Source organism: Ylistrum balloti, unplaced genomic scaffold (assembly GCF_031769215.1).
Source record: "Ylistrum balloti isolate Yb309-2 unplaced genomic scaffold, AGI_CSIRO_Ybal_v1 Utg369886, whole genome shotgun sequence".
NCBI lineage: Eukaryota > Metazoa > Mollusca > Bivalvia > Pectinida > Pectinidae > Ylistrum > Ylistrum balloti.
Genome location: NW_026782021.1, coordinates 611,636 through 629,885, shown reverse-complemented (window position 1 = coordinate 629,885; position 18,250 = coordinate 611,636). Strand labels below are relative to the sequence as shown.

At 34.8% G+C, this 18,250-nt stretch overlaps 1 protein-coding gene across 1 annotated transcript in view; it reads right to left on the bottom strand.

The window, feature by feature from the left end:
* Positions 1 to 1,143: 1,143 nt before the first annotated feature.
* LOC132546353 (patatin-like phospholipase domain-containing protein 7) overlaps positions 1,144 to 18,250 on the bottom strand; it is a 43,674-nt gene continuing 26,567 nt past the window's right edge. Inside the window, exons 21-33 of the mRNA XM_060210065.1 lie at positions 17,698 to 17,880; positions 17,325 to 17,443; positions 16,468 to 16,624; positions 16,008 to 16,071; positions 14,860 to 14,982; positions 14,592 to 14,708; positions 13,401 to 13,549; positions 8,869 to 9,021; positions 7,968 to 8,093; positions 5,638 to 5,767; positions 4,560 to 4,690; positions 3,819 to 3,865; positions 1,144 to 1,389 (exon numbers count right to left, since the gene is read on the bottom strand). Coding sequence (XP_060066048.1) covers positions 1,326 to 1,389; positions 3,819 to 3,865; positions 4,560 to 4,690; positions 5,638 to 5,767; positions 7,968 to 8,093; positions 8,869 to 9,021; positions 13,401 to 13,549; positions 14,592 to 14,708; positions 14,860 to 14,982; positions 16,008 to 16,071; positions 16,468 to 16,624; positions 17,325 to 17,443; positions 17,698 to 17,880 — 1,563 coding nt within the window. The 3' untranslated portion in view covers positions 1,144 to 1,325. The remainder of the gene's footprint in view (positions 1,390 to 3,818; positions 3,866 to 4,559; positions 4,691 to 5,637; positions 5,768 to 7,967; positions 8,094 to 8,868; positions 9,022 to 13,400; positions 13,550 to 14,591; positions 14,709 to 14,859; positions 14,983 to 16,007; positions 16,072 to 16,467; positions 16,625 to 17,324; positions 17,444 to 17,697; positions 17,881 to 18,250) is intronic.

Below are 18,250 nucleotides of genomic sequence, written 5' to 3'. Positions count from 1 at the left end.
TCTATTCATAGTAACAAGGACCTTTTGACCCCAAAAGCAATCCCTAACAGATATTTTTCTGATCAGTCCTAAAATCTGTACCTATAACCTACATTTGCATTTCTATTCACACACTTCTGTTATGATCTACTTTTTGTAAAGATATTTCTGATCCTAAACTGACTTATCTCATCCAATAAACATCTCCATTCCTATATTGATATATATATTGATTATACAATATCTTGATTATAAACAGTTAAATGTGTATGTTTTGTGTGAGTGTGTGTGTGTGTGTGTGTTTTTGGGTTTTTTGTGTGTAATATAGATCTGTAATCAGTGGTGGGTTACCTCCCTTCAGTGGTTTAATTTTTTTCAAATTCAATTTCAAAATATCTGTAAAATCTAAAAATCATCAGTGGAAAGACTTTATATAGGTTTGCCTGTTGTTCCATTCCTATATTGATTCCCAGGTCCACATATCTGTCCTTATTTATTGCCTTTCCATTCCTTTATATATCCAGCCATCTCTAGTTATTAAAGACACTTCTGTACCTATATTAATACCCAGGTATATCTACTTATTTATAGCCTCTCTCTTCCTATAATGATATCCAGGTATGTCTACTTATTCCAAATCTTTCTGTTCCTATATAGATATCCAGGTATGTCTACTTATTCACAGCTGTTCTGTTCCTATAAAGATATCCAGGTATGTCTACTTATTCACAGCTGTTCTGTTCCTATATAGATATCCAGGTATGTCTACTTATTCACAGCTGTTCTGTTCCTATATAGATATCCAGGTATGTCTACTTATTCACAGCTGTTCTGTTCCTATATAGATATCCAGGTATGTCTACTTATTCACAGCTGTTCTGTTCCTATATAGATATCCAGGTATGTCTACTTATTCACAGCTGTTCTGTTCATATATAGATATCCAGGTATGTCTACTTATTCACAGCTGTTCTGTTCATATATAGATATCCAGGTATGTCTACTTATTCACAGCTGTTCTGTTCCTATATAGATATCCAGGTATGTCTACTTATTCACAGCTGTTCTGTTCCTATATAGATATCCATATATATATATATAGATATCCAGGTATGTCTACTTATTCACAGCTGTTCTGTTCATATATATCCAGGTATATCCTAGTCTTTCTGTTCATATAAAGATATCCAGGTATGTCTACTTATTCACAGCTGTTCTGTTCCTATATAGATATCCAGGTATCCCTACTTATTCACAGCTGTTCTGTTCCTATATAGATATCCAGGTATGTCTACTTATTCACAGCTGTTCTGTTCCTATATAGATATCCAGGTATCCCTACTTATTCACAGCTGTTCTGTTCCTATATAGATATCCAGGTATGTCTTCTTATTCACAGCTGTTCTCATTCTGAATTAAGATACATTAATGACATCAATTAACAGTGTATATAAATGAAATCCTGTGCAGATCAATCTTTATATATAGTCTAAGTTTATGTAGTGAAAAACTCCCCTTAATATGTGTATATTGTGTGTGGACAATGATTGTAGCTTCAGACAGGACACAGCCAGCAGCAATATATTCTAAAATGCAGTACAGCCCAAGAACTAGATGATAATGAGCTGTGGATGTATGTGTATGTATAGTGGTAGGTACCTATTCTGTGGTTTCATTAACAATCACTAAATCATATAACACAACATAACATTTTTACATCTCTGTATAAACATCATAATGATCAGGTTTATTCTAGTAACACTGGTAGTAAAACTTTCACCAAATTTTCATTCTGAAATTACAAGTGTAAAAACACTGACCCTCACATACTTATAATAAAACAAAATATAACAACCATATACAGCACATGTTTGTAGTGAAAAAGTAGCACTGTAATACCATACTGAAGGATGTTTGATACGTAATACAGCTGAACACTAAATCACATAAATGCATGTGTTGTAACAATTACAAGTAATGTAGAAAGCAACAATGAAATCACATGAGTATCAACATTTGATTTTATAGAAAGCAAGAGAGAAATGCATTGTAATTGTGCTTATTTAATCATTTTAACATAATCACAGATAACAAAAAATATTTAACTTAACAAGAAAGACAAGTATTACTTTATTACAATGTATAAAATGCATGTTTGTATAATATCACCTGACAACACTGACTATATATGACAAGCTAATCTTCAGTGACATCAAAGCTTACACTGAACATGAAGGAAGCACTTAAAAAATATGTAGCACTGACCTCTTATTTCTGTCCTTGCTGCCCCCACATACAAGATATTTCTCTGACAATAACTCCCCCCCGCTCTTCAAGTTCCTGCCCCCTTTCTATCACCATGCATGAGCAATTCCATGACTGGGTATGACTACCCCTCACTTCCATCTCCTGCCCCCTCACTATCCCCATGCATGAGTGACTCCCCCTGTCTAGCTAAAACTACTCCCACCTTCCAGTTCCTGCCCCTATAATACTCCCATGATTTAGTTACTCCCTAACTACCCCGTCCACAAATGGCTCCTTTGACTCGGCTGAAATTGTCAGTATTAGAAAATATGTCCCCTAGAACTATAGTTGAGGCACTTGTATATCATTGTATTCCTCCAGAATTACTAATACATATGAATATAATTAAATGAATCGTGCACAATAACATAAACAAACATCAGAAAAAAAAAAACAACTGGATTATTCCATATATGTAAAATACAAGACAAAATACACAAAAACAACACACAGTAAACCTGGCCAGCCCAGACTTGAGATCAGTGCTTAATATTATACTTTACTTTCACAAAATGGTGATCATTTTTTATTTTCATGACTACTGGGATTGAGACAATACTGAAGATTAAAGCTCTGAGGCTATAAAATAGTAAATATTAAAATTAAGAGACCCAATGTGCCTGAATCGATAACTTTTTCTATAGCTTATAATGGTTTTATTGGTTTATTGGGTAAATTTCTGCAAACTTGAAAGCTTATTTCCTATGTATGTTACTACACTAACACTATGACCAATTGCTTGATAAAAAGAAGAAATTATAAATTTTCAACACATCTGATATTATTTAAATTAGATCAAGGAAATTGATTTGAAATAAACTTGGTAGGCCTTTATCCCAGCAGATTACAGGTCTAATATCAGCACTCTTCACCTCATGAAGTTGTTACAGACCCAATATGAATTTCTTAACATAGATGAACACTGTGACCCTGAAAAATTGACAAATTGATGGCCCTTCATCCAAGCATGACCTGGGCTTGAATTTAATTGGGAAAAGGTTGCATGAAGAATTGAAATGTGTTTCATCCCTGTAACCCTGAAACCAAATCAAGGTCATTTATTTGAACAAACTTGGTAGCTCTTCATTCCAGCATGCAACAGGCCTAATATCAGTACTCTAGGTCTTTCAGGTATTGAGCAGAAATCATTTAAAGGAAAAAGCTGACTTCGGGCAGGTGAATTGAAAAAGATTGTAATGCCTAAAAGACATCAGACTGGAGAAGACATGCTCACATGAAATTGTTGAATCATCATAAGGCATGTCATTTAAAAACATAAAAAAAAATCACCTGTGTATTATTCCATGTACGCAGAATACAAGACTTATACACACCAACAACACACATGAAAAGTGACATCCATGTGGAGACTGCTCCCACAGAAATGTATTATAACTTCACACAAGTTGATATACACACACATCACAGAAATTCACGCTTCACATAAGCTGATGTCCTCATTCTCACTGATAACAGGGAGATGTGTAAGGTAAGGTTGACCCTGATGGAATGACTGGATAAGTTTGGCTCACTTGTTTGATTTTCCTTGACTAGATCTCCGCTTCAAATTAGTGGCATTCTGAAGAAAGAAAATGGCTTCCTTGTTATATTACCTTACAACCATTTCTAGTTTCATTTTTAGTTATTTTTCATGCAAAAGTTTCAATATGATGTTAAAATATTAAATGTGCACATCTATCAAAAGAGCAAATTGTGACATACTTATTCGATTACACTGATAGATTGAGAGCCCTAAAATATAAAAATACAGCAAACCATGTAATTCTCCAATGGTAAGGTAGACAAGAGGCCCATGGGCCTTAATGGTCATCTGTCATAAAATACAAGATTTCAAATTTTGAACTTGAGAAGAAGTCGAAAATATGTTTTCAAGATGGTGGCCATGGCAGCCATGTTGGATTTCAGACCAACCTGAAATTAACAACTTTGGTCAGGATCATGTCACAATCATTTCAGGTAAGTTTCAGCTCAATGAGACATGAAGAACTTGAGAAGAAGTTGAAAATGTTTACGCCGGACGCCGCCAGACAACAGGCGATCGCAATAGGTCATCAGACCCTTCTTTCAGATGACCTAAAAATCCAACTGGTTGTAAACCCAATCGCTATACCTACTTAGAACAATCAAATGAAGGTAATTCTCTTCCCTTTGAAATATGACTGTCATTTAAGTTGTCTAATTTAAAGATGATACTGCAGGTCATGACTGAAGATGTTACACTGACTTGATACACATTGCAAACATTTCCCTACCTTTTTTGATTCTGCTGCTGGCTGAGAAAGAATCATAGAGGGAGAACGGACGATTTCCTCTATTACTTCATCATCAATCACATCTTCCAAGGACTCCTCTTCTCCCTCCTCTATCTCATAGCTGTTGGCATCTGTAACACCAGTACAAATCTTTTATTTTTATTTCAGTACAATGAATAAAAAAAAATTAACTGTATCAAACCCCTGAAAATGGAAAAAATTTAGAAAATAAGAAAATACATGAGAAAAATGGTACTTATGAACTTTTAATGCATTTCATTTTTATATGGGGTAAGGCCAATGGGAACAAACATTGGCATTTTCATGAAATATATCAATGGCCTCTGTTAAACAAAATACTAGTGAATAATGCTGGTCTATAGATGATCTAGGTAAAAAGATACCAGAAGGATCTTGGCACCCACAATTATCTTATCTTTATTTCTTCTTTAAAAATTGAATCTTTTCCTTTCTTTTCTTTCTTCTGTCTCTTCTCTTAATTACATAAAATTTGAACATTCCTCTGAAGAAATTGCGATAATAATCTTTAACTGCCAAATCACAGACAGTTGCCTATCAGTAAGTTTCTTTTTCTGATCACGTCCAAAATCAAATAGGTACAATTAGGGACCAGGGGAAACCTACCTTTGAAATTTGAGAAAGATCCATTCAGTACTTCTCCTAACCAGCTAAGTACAGTCAGTATTAAACGCAGCTTTTAAAAACATTAACTGCCAGAATAGGTGAACCAGAGGCAGACCTAGGGGTTCCCTGACCACCCACTCCCTTGATTGTTTCTTGTTAGGATTTTGTACTGGCACAGTGGAAAACATTGTTGCCTCCCCCTGCCCTCCCCACCCCTTTCCTAAATATGCTTTTGGGGCCCCCTTCTCTGCTTTTTCAAGATCTTGGATCTTTTCTGAGCATATGTTAAAACTTCTATTTATACTAAATTCAAAAACATATTTGACAAAGTATAGACTTTAAAGTTATTATTAAAGTATTATTACAATACAGTGTTACATAGCTCAACATGACATTCTGATTAATACAAAATTTCAACAATAGATTAGCTCACCATCACTATCTTCATCCTCATACTCATCATCTGGCTCATAAAAGTCTGCCATTAAATGGTGCTGTGGCTCGTCAATCTTGGACACAAGCTCAGCCAAGTCTGTGAAGTTAGCCATCACTGGAATGTTTGCCTGCAAAAGTTCACAAGAGTATAGCCAGGGTGGAATGAGACACATGAGAAGTTAGCCATCCTTGGGATGTTTACCTAAACAGTTCAAAACACGATTACCAGTGTTAAATGAGATCTATGGGAAGTTAGCCATCCTTGGGATGTTTACCTAAACAGTTCAAAACACGATTACCAGTGTTAAATGAGATCTATGGGAAGTTAGCCATCCTTGGGATGTTTACCTAAACAGTTCAAAACACGATTACCAGTGTTAAATGAGATCTATGGGAAGTTAGCCATCCTTGGGATGTTTACCTAAACAGTTCAAAACACGATTACCAGTGTTAAATGAGATCTATGGGAAGTTAGCCATCCTTGGAATGTTTACCTAAACAGTTCAAAACACGATTACCAGTGTTAAATGAGATCTATGGGAAGTTAGCCATCCTTGGGATGTTTACCTAAACAGTTCAAAACACGATTACCAGTGTTAAATGAGATCTATGGGAAGTTAGCCATCCTTGGGATGTTTACCTAAACAGTTCAAAACACGATTACCAGTGTTAAATGAGATCTATGGGAAGTTAGCCATCCTTGGGATGTTTACCTAAACAGTTCAAAACACGATTACCAGTGTTAAATGAGATCTATGGGAAGTTAGCCATCCTTGGGATGTTTATCTAAACAGTTCAAAACACGATTACCAGTGTTAAATGAGATCTATGGGAAGTTAGCCATCCTTGGAATGTTTACCTAAACAGTTCAAAACACGATCACCAGTGTTAAATGAGATCTATGGGAAGTTAGCCATCCTTGGGATGTTTACCTAAACAGTTCAAAACACGATTACCAGTGTTAAATGAGATCTATGGGAAGTTAGCCATCACTGGGATGTTTAACTAAAACAGTCCACAGCACTATAGCCAGTGAGATCTATAACTTTTACAAATCAACCAAAACATTCCACAGACATCCAGCATTTCAAGAGTTTCATTAATTCTACAAAAGTTCCATCTACTTCCTTGTATGTAATATTCATCTGTCATATTGTTTTATCTTGTTCTTTCTTCTCAGTGATTTATTGTCAGTCACATCAAATGTGATCATGTGATAGTCAAACAATGCTGTATTATAAACTGTACATGTATCATGTGATAGTCAAACAATGCTGTATTATAAACTGTACATGTATCATGTGATAGTCAAACAATGCTGTATTATAAACTGTACATGTATTATGTGATAGTCAAACAATGCTGTATTATAAACTGTACATGTATTATGTGATAGTCAAACAATGCTGTATTATAAACTGTACATGTATTATGTGATAGTCAAACAATGCTGTATTATAAACTGTACATGTATTATGTGATAGTCAAACAATGCTGTATTATAAACTGTACATGTATTATGTGATAGCCTGTTCAAACATTGCTGTATTATAAACTGTACATGTATTATGTGATAGTCTGTTCAAACATTGCTGTATTATAAACTGTACATGTATTATGTGATAGTCTGTTCAAACATTGCTGTATTATAAACTGTACATGTATTATGTGATAGCCTGTTCAAACATTGCTGTATTATAAACTGTACATGTATTATGTGATAGTCTGTTCAAACAATGCTGTATTATAAACTGTACATGTATTATGTGATAGTCTGTTCAAACATTGCTGTATTATAAACTGTACATGTATTATGTGATAGTCTGTTCAAACATTGCTGTATTATAAACTGTACATGTATTATGTGATAGTCTGTTCAAACATTGCTGTATTATAAACTGTACATGTATTATGTGATAGTTTGTTCAAACATTGCTGTATTATAAACTGTACATGTTTTATGTGATAGCTGTTCAAACATTGCTGTATTATAAACTGTACATGTATTATGTGATAGTTTGTTCAAACATTGCTGTATTATAAACTGTACATGTAAAGTAATGCAGTCATTGAACCTATTGACTAGAATCCTAATGTAGAGTTTTAAGAAAAAGACTGATATCTGTCATTTTCTCTGGATAGTATTTACTCTATCTGTCAGTCTTACAGCAGACTACCTACAGATTGCATCCCTACTATCCCCTCCCCCATCTGATAATCCAACTGAGGAATAGACAGGTAAAACATGGTCACCCAGTCGATAGACTAAAACAAAGGTTAGTGAGGTGTTACAGGTTACATGGTGTCGAGTGATTTATAGAGAGGTACCTCAGGTCTTAGCATTGAGTTACTGCCATATGACTTGTCCTTGCTTTTCTCCTCAAACAGCTCCTTGACAAGTCCTCCTTTCACCCAGCCAGAGAACAGTGTCCGCCCATGATGATACCCTACATCCTGTTCAACATACATTATACCATAGCTTTATGTAAAATCATTATTTCTGTAACATGACTTCTGTAAATAATGAAAAAATATTCTTATTGAAATTACTCAATAAATGGTATTGTCTATAATGGAAATTACTTAGTAAATGGTATTGTCTATAATGGAAATTACTTAGTAAATGGTATTGTCTATAATGGAAATTACTCAGTAAATGGTATTGTCTATAATGGAAATTACTTAGTAAATGGTATTGTCTATAATGGAAATTACTTAGTAAATGGTATTGTCTATAATGGAAATTACTTAGTAAATGGTATTGTCTATAATGGAAATTACTCAGTAAATGGTATTGTCTATAATGGAAATTACTTAGTAAATGGTATTGTCTATAATGGAAATTACTTAGTAAATGGTATTGTCTATAATGGAAATTACTTAGTAAATGGTATTGTCTATAATGGAAATTACTCAGTAAATGGTATTGTCTATAATGGAAATTACTTAGTAAATGGTATTGTCTATAATGGAAATTACTTAGTAAATGGTATTGTCTATAATGGAAATTACTCAATAAATGGTGTTGTCTATAATGGAAATTACTCAGTAAATGGTATTGTCTATAATGGAAATTACTTAGTAAATGGTATTGTCTATAATGGAAATTACTCAGTAAATGGTATTGTCTATAATGGAAATTACTTAGTAAATGGTATTGTCTATAATGGAAATTACTTAGTAAATGGTATTGTCTATAATGGAAATTTTAACAAACAACTTCACTTACACTGATTTCATCACAACTGCCAAACTGGAGGGTGGCAAACTTGTCTATTGGAGGACGAATATATTCACAATAGTCACTGGTCTTCATCATCTCCAGCTGACGGACTCCTGATACATAGGCTAGACGGGACTGTATCTCGTTCATATCTGGTACCTACCAAACATAGCATCACAATAGTACAGTATTACATCTCCCAGCTATAACATCACATCATTACAGTATTACATCTCCCAGCTATAACATCACATCATTACAGTATTCTATCTCCCAGCTATAACATCACATCATTACAGTATTACATCTCCCAGCTATAACATCACATCATTACAGTATTACATCTCCCAGCTATAACATCACATCATTACAGTATTACATCTCCCAGCTATAACATCACATCATTACAGTATTACATCTCCCAGCTATAACATCACATCATTACAGTATTACATCTCCCAGCTATAACATCACATCATTACAGTATTACATCTCCCAGCTATAACATCACATCATTACAGTATTCCATCTCCCAGCTATAACATCATTACAGTATTACATCTCCCAGCTATAACATCACATCATTACAGTATTACATCTCCCAGCTATAACATCACATCATTACAGTATTACATCTCCCAGCTATAACATCACATCATTACAGTTTTACATCTCCAAGCTATAACATCACATCATTACAGTATTACATCTCCCAGCTATAACATCATTACAGTATTACATCTCCCAGCTATAACATCACATCATTACAGTATTACATCTCCCAGCTATAACATCACATCATTATAGTATTACATCTCCCAGCTATAACATCACATCATTACAGTATTACATCTCCCAGCTATAACATCATTACAGTATTACATCTCCCAGCTATAACATCACATCATTATAGTTTTACATCTCCAAGCTATAACATCACATCATTACAGTATTACATCTCCCAGCTATAACATCACATCATTACAGTATTGCATCTCCCAGCTATAACATCACATCATTACAGTATTACATCTCCCAGCTATAACATCACATCATTACAGTATTACATCTCCCAGCTATAACATCACATCATTACAGTATTACATCTCCCAGCTATAACATCACATCATTACAGTATTACATCTCCCAGCTATAACATCACATCATCACAGTATTACATCTCCCAGCTATAACATCACATCATTATATTATTACATCTCACAGCTATAACATCATATCATTACAGTATTACATCTCCCAGCTATAACATCATTACAGTATTACATCTCCCAGCTATAACATCACATCATTACAGTATTACATCTCCCAGCTATAACATCACATCATTACAGTATTACATCTCCCAGCTATAACATCACATCATTACAGTATTCCATCTCCCAGCTATAACATCATTACAGTATTACATCTCCCAGCTATAACATCACATCATTACAGTATTACATCTCCCAGCTATAACATCACATCATTACAGTATTACATCTCCCAGCTATAACATCACATCATTACAGTATTACATCTCCCAGCTATAACATCACATCATTACAGTATTACATCTCCCAGCTATAACATCACATCATTACAGTATTACATCTCCCAGCTATAACATCATTACAGTATTACATCTCCCAGCTATAACATCACATCATTATAGTTTTACATCTCCAAGCTATAACATCACATCATTACAGTATTACATCTCCCAGCTATAACATCACATCATTATAGTATTACATCTCCCAGCTATAACATCACATCATTACAGTATTACATCTCCCAGCTATAACATCACATCATTACAGTATTACATCTCCCAGCTATAACATCACATCATTACAGTATTCTATCTCCCAGCTATAACATCACATCATTACAGTATTACATCTCCCAGCTATAACATCACATCATTACAGTATTACATCTCCCAGCTATAACATCACATCATTACAGTATTACATCTCCCAGCTATAACATCACATCATTACAGTATTACATCTCCCAGCTATAACATCACATCATTACAGTATTCCATCTCCCAGCTATAACATCATTACAGTATTACATCTCCCAGCTATAACATCACATCATTACAGTATTACATCTCCCAGCTATAACATCACATCATTACAGTATTACATCTCCCAGCTATAACATCACATCATTACAGTATTACATCTCCCAGCTATAACATCACATCATTACAGTATTACATCTCCCAGCTATAACATCACATCATTACAGTATTACATCTCCCAGCTATAACAACACATCATTATAGTGTTCCATCTACCAGCTATAACATCATTACAGTATTACATCTCCCAGCTATAACATCACATCATTACAGTATTACATCTCCCAGCTATAACATCATTACAGTATTACATCTCCCAGCTATAACATCACATCATTATAGTTTTACATCTCCAAGCTATAACATCACATCATTACAGTATTACATCTCCCAGCTATAACATCACATCATTACAGTATTGCATCTCCCAGCTATAACATCACATCATTACAGTATTACATCTCCCAGCTATAACATCACATCATTACAGTATTACATCTCCCAGCTATAACATCACATCATTACAGTATTACATCTCCCAGCTATAACATCACATCATTACAGTATTCCATCTTCCAGCTATAACATCATTACAGTATTACATCTCCCAGCTATAACATCACATCATTACAGTATTACATCTCCCAGCTATAACATCACATCATTACAGTATTACATCTCCCAGCTATAACATCACATCATTACAGTATTACATCTCCCAGCTATAACATCACATCATTACAGTATTACATCTCCCAGCTATAACAACACATCATTATAGTATTACATCTCCCAGCTATAACATCACATCATTACAGTATTACATCTCCCAGCTATAACATCACATCATTACAGTATTACATCTCCCAGCTATAACATCATTACAGTATTACATCTCTCAGCTATAACATCACATCATTACAGTATTACATCTCCCAGCTATAACATCACATCATTACAGTATTACATCTCCCAGCTATAACATCACATCATTACAGTATTACATCTCCAAGCTATAACATCACATCATTACAGTATTACATCTCCCAGCTATAACATCACATCATTACAGTATTACATCTCCCAGCTATAACATCACATCATTACAGTATTACATCTCCCAGCTATAACATCACATCATTACAGTATTACATCTCCCAGCTATAACATCACATCATTACAGTATTACATCTCACAGCTATAACATCACATCATTACAGTATTACATCTCCCAGCTGTAACATCACATCATTACAGTATTACATCTCTCAGCTGTAACATCACATCATTACAGTATTACATCTCCCAGCTATAACATCACATCATTACAGTATTACATCTCCCAGCTATAACATCACATCATTACAGTATTACATCTCCCAGCTATAACATCACATCATTACAGTATTACATCTCCCAGCTATAACATCACATCATTACAGTATTACATCTCCCAGCTATAACATCATTACAGTATTACATCTCCCAGCTATAACATCACATCACTTCAGTATTCTATCTCCCAGCTATAACATCATTACAGTATTACATCTCCAAGCTATAACAACACATCATTACAATATTACATCTCCCAGCTATAACATCACATCATTACAGTATTACATCTCCCAGCTATAACATCACATCATTACAGTATTATATCTCCCAGCTATAACATCACATCATTATAGTATTACATCTCCCAGCTATAACATCACATCATTACAGTATTACATCTCCCAGCTATAACATCACATCATTACAGTATTACATCTCCCAGCTATAACATCACATCATTACAGTATTCTATCTCCCAGCTATAACATCACATCATTATAGTGTTCCATCTCCCAGCTATAACATCACATCATTACAGTATTACATCTCCCAGCTATAACATCACATCATTACAGTATTACATCTCCCAGCTATAACATCACATCATTACAGTATTACATCTCCCAGCTATAACATCACATCATTACAGTATTACATCTCCCAGCTATAACATCACATCATTACAGTATTACATCTCCCAGCTATAACATCATTACAGTATTACATCTCCCAGCTATAACATCATTACAGTATTACATCTCCCAGCTATAACATCATTACAGTATTACATCTCCCAGCTATAACTATATATAGTGTTCCATCTCCCAGCTCTTACCTGATATCACTACAGTATTCTACCTCCAAGCCATTTCAGCACACATCACAGCAATCAAAGTGGACATCTCATCACAAATACCTCCTAGTAATATAACTGTAACTACTGGACACATTACAATTGATACTCTACAGAATTAGAAAGAGACTGACAACACAACTGAAACCAGGACATCATATAATTATCTCCCAGGTCCAGTTATCTTACTGACATCAGTAAGAGCCTAATCTAATATCCCCAGCATTATCTAAGGATTATAAGCATGGATACCTTAACAGGTTCTGCCCATGGATTCCAGCGTTTCCATAGCAACCACCAGCCAGACAGATCATCTCCATAATTTGTAAGGGACGTCTCATCCTGACTGCCAACATCTACAGCAAAGATAGACTGGGCTCCCATGGACTTCATTACATCAGCTGTGAAATGTAATGTTAAATTATTGTACCAATAGACTGGTAACAGTATTAAACTACGATAGACTTGGCTTACATAGAATGTAGTGTTAAATCATTGTACAAATAGACTGGTATCAGTATTAAACTACGATAGACTGGGCTTTCATAGACTTCATCACATCAGCTGTGAAATTTAATATTAAATTATTGTATCAATAGACAGGTAACAGCATTAAACAAAGATAGACTGGGCTTCCATAGACTTCATCACATCAGCTGTGAAATTTAATGTTAAATTATTGTATCAATAGACAGGTAACAGCATTAAACAAAGATAGACTGGGCTTCCATAGACTTCATCACATCAGCTGTGAAATTTAATGTTAAATTATTGTATCAATAGACAGGTAACAGCATTAAACAAAGATAGACTGGGCTTCCATAGACTTCATCACATCAGCTGTGAAATTTAATGTTAAATTATTGTATCAATAGACAGGTAACAGCATTAAACAACATCAGAAATTTAATGTTAAATTATTGTATCAATTGACAGCTTAAACCATAGACTTCATCACATCAGCTGTGAAATTTAATGTTAAATTATTGTATCAATAGACAGGTAACAGCATCAAACAAAGATAGACTGGGCTTCCATAGACTTCATCACATCAGCTGTCAGATATAATTCTAACTCACTGTACTAATTTAACGTGTGTTATCAGTGAAAAAAGACAAATCAACATTGATTCAACCTGAAAAGCAAATTTTCACAAAAATCAGGATCTTTTTGAACTTAGAACTCAATAGTGACTATATGGGTAAGGTCAAATCATGATATAACAAGTAGTCACAAACATTCACCTCACATACATAGGGAGGCCATTCGGATATGACCATCCGTGTTCAAAGGATATTAAACATTATAGAACTTTACAAAAACTCTTAATTAATAAAGAAATGTTCTTGGAGTACTTTGGTATTGTATATAGCATAAAGTGGGGAAAGAAAAAAATCCATAATGCTGGTTTGTACATTTTGCTATATATAATTGTTAACATACCAGGCAAGTTATTGACATAACCACCATCCAACAGAAGATGTCCATCAACTGGGTCACAAAGAGGAGGCATGTACCCTGACAATGACATACTGGCCCGTACATATCTCCAAAGACTTCCTGTAACACAAACAATGGTAGACGTAAATAAATGTGTGAGTAATACGTTTGTTTATAAACAAAGATTTCACTGTTATTGCGTTTAACAAACTGTAGAGTTATACTGACTAGAGTAGCTAGCAGTATCTGGAGTTACAAGACTGGTGTTTACCTGTGGTATGAACCTTCATCTTCGACGTAGAGATATCTGTACTGATACAAAAGTAGGGAGTCCACAAGTCTTCCACTTGTCTGTCTGTAAACACCATCTCTATAGATCTGTTAAAGGCTCTGCCTGTCAAACAAATTGTTAATAGGAAGGTTTATATGTTTCTTACCTGTATAAAACAGTGGTCAGCTTTATAAAACAGTGGTCAAATATCCTACCTGTATAAAAGAGTGGTCAAATATCCTACCTGTATAAAACAGTGGTCAGATATCCTACCTGTATAAAACAGTGGTCAAATATCCTACCTGTATAAAACAGTGGTCAGATATCCTACTTGTATAAAACAGTGGTCAAATGTCCTACCTGTATAACACAGTGGTCAGATATCCTACCTGTATAAAACAGTGGTTAGATATTCTACCTGTATAAAACAGTAGTCAGATATCCTACCTGTATAAAACAGTGGTCAAATGTCCTACCTGTATAACACAGTAGTCAGATATCCTACCTGTATAAAACAGTGGTCAGATATCCTACCTGTATAACACAGTGGTCAGATATCCTACCTGTATAAAACAGTGGTCAGATATTCTACCTGTATAAAACAGTAGTCAGATATCCTACCTGTATAAAACAGTGGTCAGTTATCCTACCTATATAAAACAGTGGTCAGATATCCTACCTGTATAAAACAGTAGTCAGATATCCTACCTATATAAAACAGTAGTCAGATATCCTACTTGTATAAAACAGTGGTCAAATGTCCTACCTGTATAACACAGTGGTCAGATATCCTACCTATATAAAACAGTGGTCAGATATCCTACTTGTATAAAACAGTGGTCAAATGTCCTACCTGTATAAAACAGTGATCAGATATCCTACCTGTATAAAACAGTGATCAGATATCCTACCTGTATAAAACAGTGGTCAGATATCCTACCTGTATAAAACAGTGGTGTATAAAACTGTAGGCAGATAGCCTTCTGAAGAGGTCACTTAAAGGAAAAAAATAATGACACACTGACAAATATAATGAACACCAGTATGGCATAAACTCACTTGTCCATTGCACAAGTGAATTGGTCAAATATTTCACCTATATAAAACCTTTACAGCGAACTTGAATTTCATTAGATTCTGATAATTACCCGAGAACATTGACGCTATTGGGTAAGTCAGATCTACGATCTTCTTCCACAAAGATGTCATTTCCTGGGAAAAGAATAAGTAGACGATACATAACAAGTTAGTCAGTTTAACTCTATCTGTATCTCAATTATTATACAGAGACTGAAATCTTTCTACTTTATATATAAAACAGGAAATAACACAACAATTTATAGTACCACTTTAACCCATTAATGAAACTCACAAAACATTTCCAATTTCAGTATGGCGTAAATTTTAAGAAGTATCTATGAGAGGGTTACACACTTTGCACCATTCCCCGCTGTTCTGTGTGAGTTGGTGACATTAGAAAGAGATAACTCACCTTGCACCATTCCCTGCTGTTCTGTGTGAGTTGGTGACATTAGAAAGAGATAACTCACCTTGCACCATTCCCTGCTGTTCTGTGTAAGTTGGTGACATTAGAAAGAGATAACTCACCTTGCACCATTCCCTGCTCTTCTGTGTGAGCCGAGCCACATTGACCTCATCACACCACACAGCCCCTATAAAGGATCCCATACTGGTGCCACCGACCATGTCTATTGGGATACCAGCTTCCACCATTGCTTTGATCATACCAATGTGGGCTAGTCCTCTGTAACATTAACGGTACAGGTTTTTATGTTCAGTAAGTTGAATAAGATACAAGGCTTCCACACAAAGTTATACTAAATTGTACCAAGAACCATTTAACTGAAGAATTATCACAAAAAATGGGAAAAAATCACTCCTGAGTTCAGCATCAGAAAGCATTAGAAACTTGAAATTCAATTCCTGGAACGGACATAAAAGGTAAGAGGTCACCTTCACAATCATATGGGTTTTCCTGGGGTACTCAGGTTTCCTCCCATAGTAAGACCCCCTTGCACTTCCATTGAGGCCAACAAGAGTGATTAATATAAGCTGATATTGTGGGTTTTCCTGGGGTACTCAGGTTTCCTCCCATAGTAAGACCCCCTTGCACTTCCATTGAGGCCAACAAGAGTGATTAATATAAGCTGATATTGTGCTTCCTGATTGTTGTAAAATAAATAGTTTACACTTATATTTAAATGAAGTAAATGGTGTTTGTTCTTGCTTTTTTCATATGTAAACTGTAGGACTTCATTATGTTTGTTAGTCATGAATTAAGATCAAAGGTCACTATACAAAAAAGTGTAACACTAGTTAACATTTCAGGAAAATAAAACATTGCCAAAAAAAATCCCCCAGAAGAATTAAAACAGAACCAAAACCCAAACCAAACAAACAAACACATCCTTCCACTTTCCTAACAACAGAGTGAATGTACATACCTGGCTCCTCCCCCTCCTAAAACCAGACCAATAGAAGTGCCTGTTAGAAATCTGGACAGTCTGCCGAAGTCGCTTTGTCTGTCTGGTTCAGTTTCAAACAATTTGTTGTACAACTCCAGCTAGAAGTAGCAAACATGTATGACAATGTATTGGGTTTCCTTACTTATAAATAACAGTCTCTCATTCATAACAATGATTAAAACATTACAATGTTTAAGTGAAAACTACAAAATTTATCATAGTAAGGAATGATGCCTTTACGACTGACATGTTTTATAGAAAACAAACTGAGGCTTAAAATTCTCAGATATTTCATCAGAAAATAACAATTCTTAAGACAAGGAATGGTACTTTGTGTTACAGGTGAACATACTATTTTGTCCTCGGGTCGTTTTGAGAAGACACGTTTAGGACAGCGAATATGGTGATGAGAGGAGCACCAGCCACGAGCATTCAGCCACTCCACTGTACCCTTTGGTTTCTCTGCATCTTCTTTGTGCAGTAGGACAAGTTCCTTTTGAGCTCGTACAGAGATATTCCCCATTTGTTTCTCCACCTACAAATTATAACAAGATACTTATCTCCATGAATGTCACAAGACAATGAAAACAACACATGATACTGACATCCAACTCAAGATACTGACGTCTCAAATTACACAAGATACTGACATCTCAAATAACACAAGATAGTAATGTCCCAAAACAACACTGACCTCCAAAAATATCAAGTTACAATCTGTTAAATCATGTTAACATGTACTATATGGAAACTGTCAGAATTAACAAACAATACATCTTAATGACATTACAAGGATTTCTAGAATACTTCTTTCTTAAAAATAGTTCTCAAACAGACATCATTTTATTTTACAAAGTGACAAACCACATTTAAATCTGCACCTAACATTTTCTCTACAAAACAGT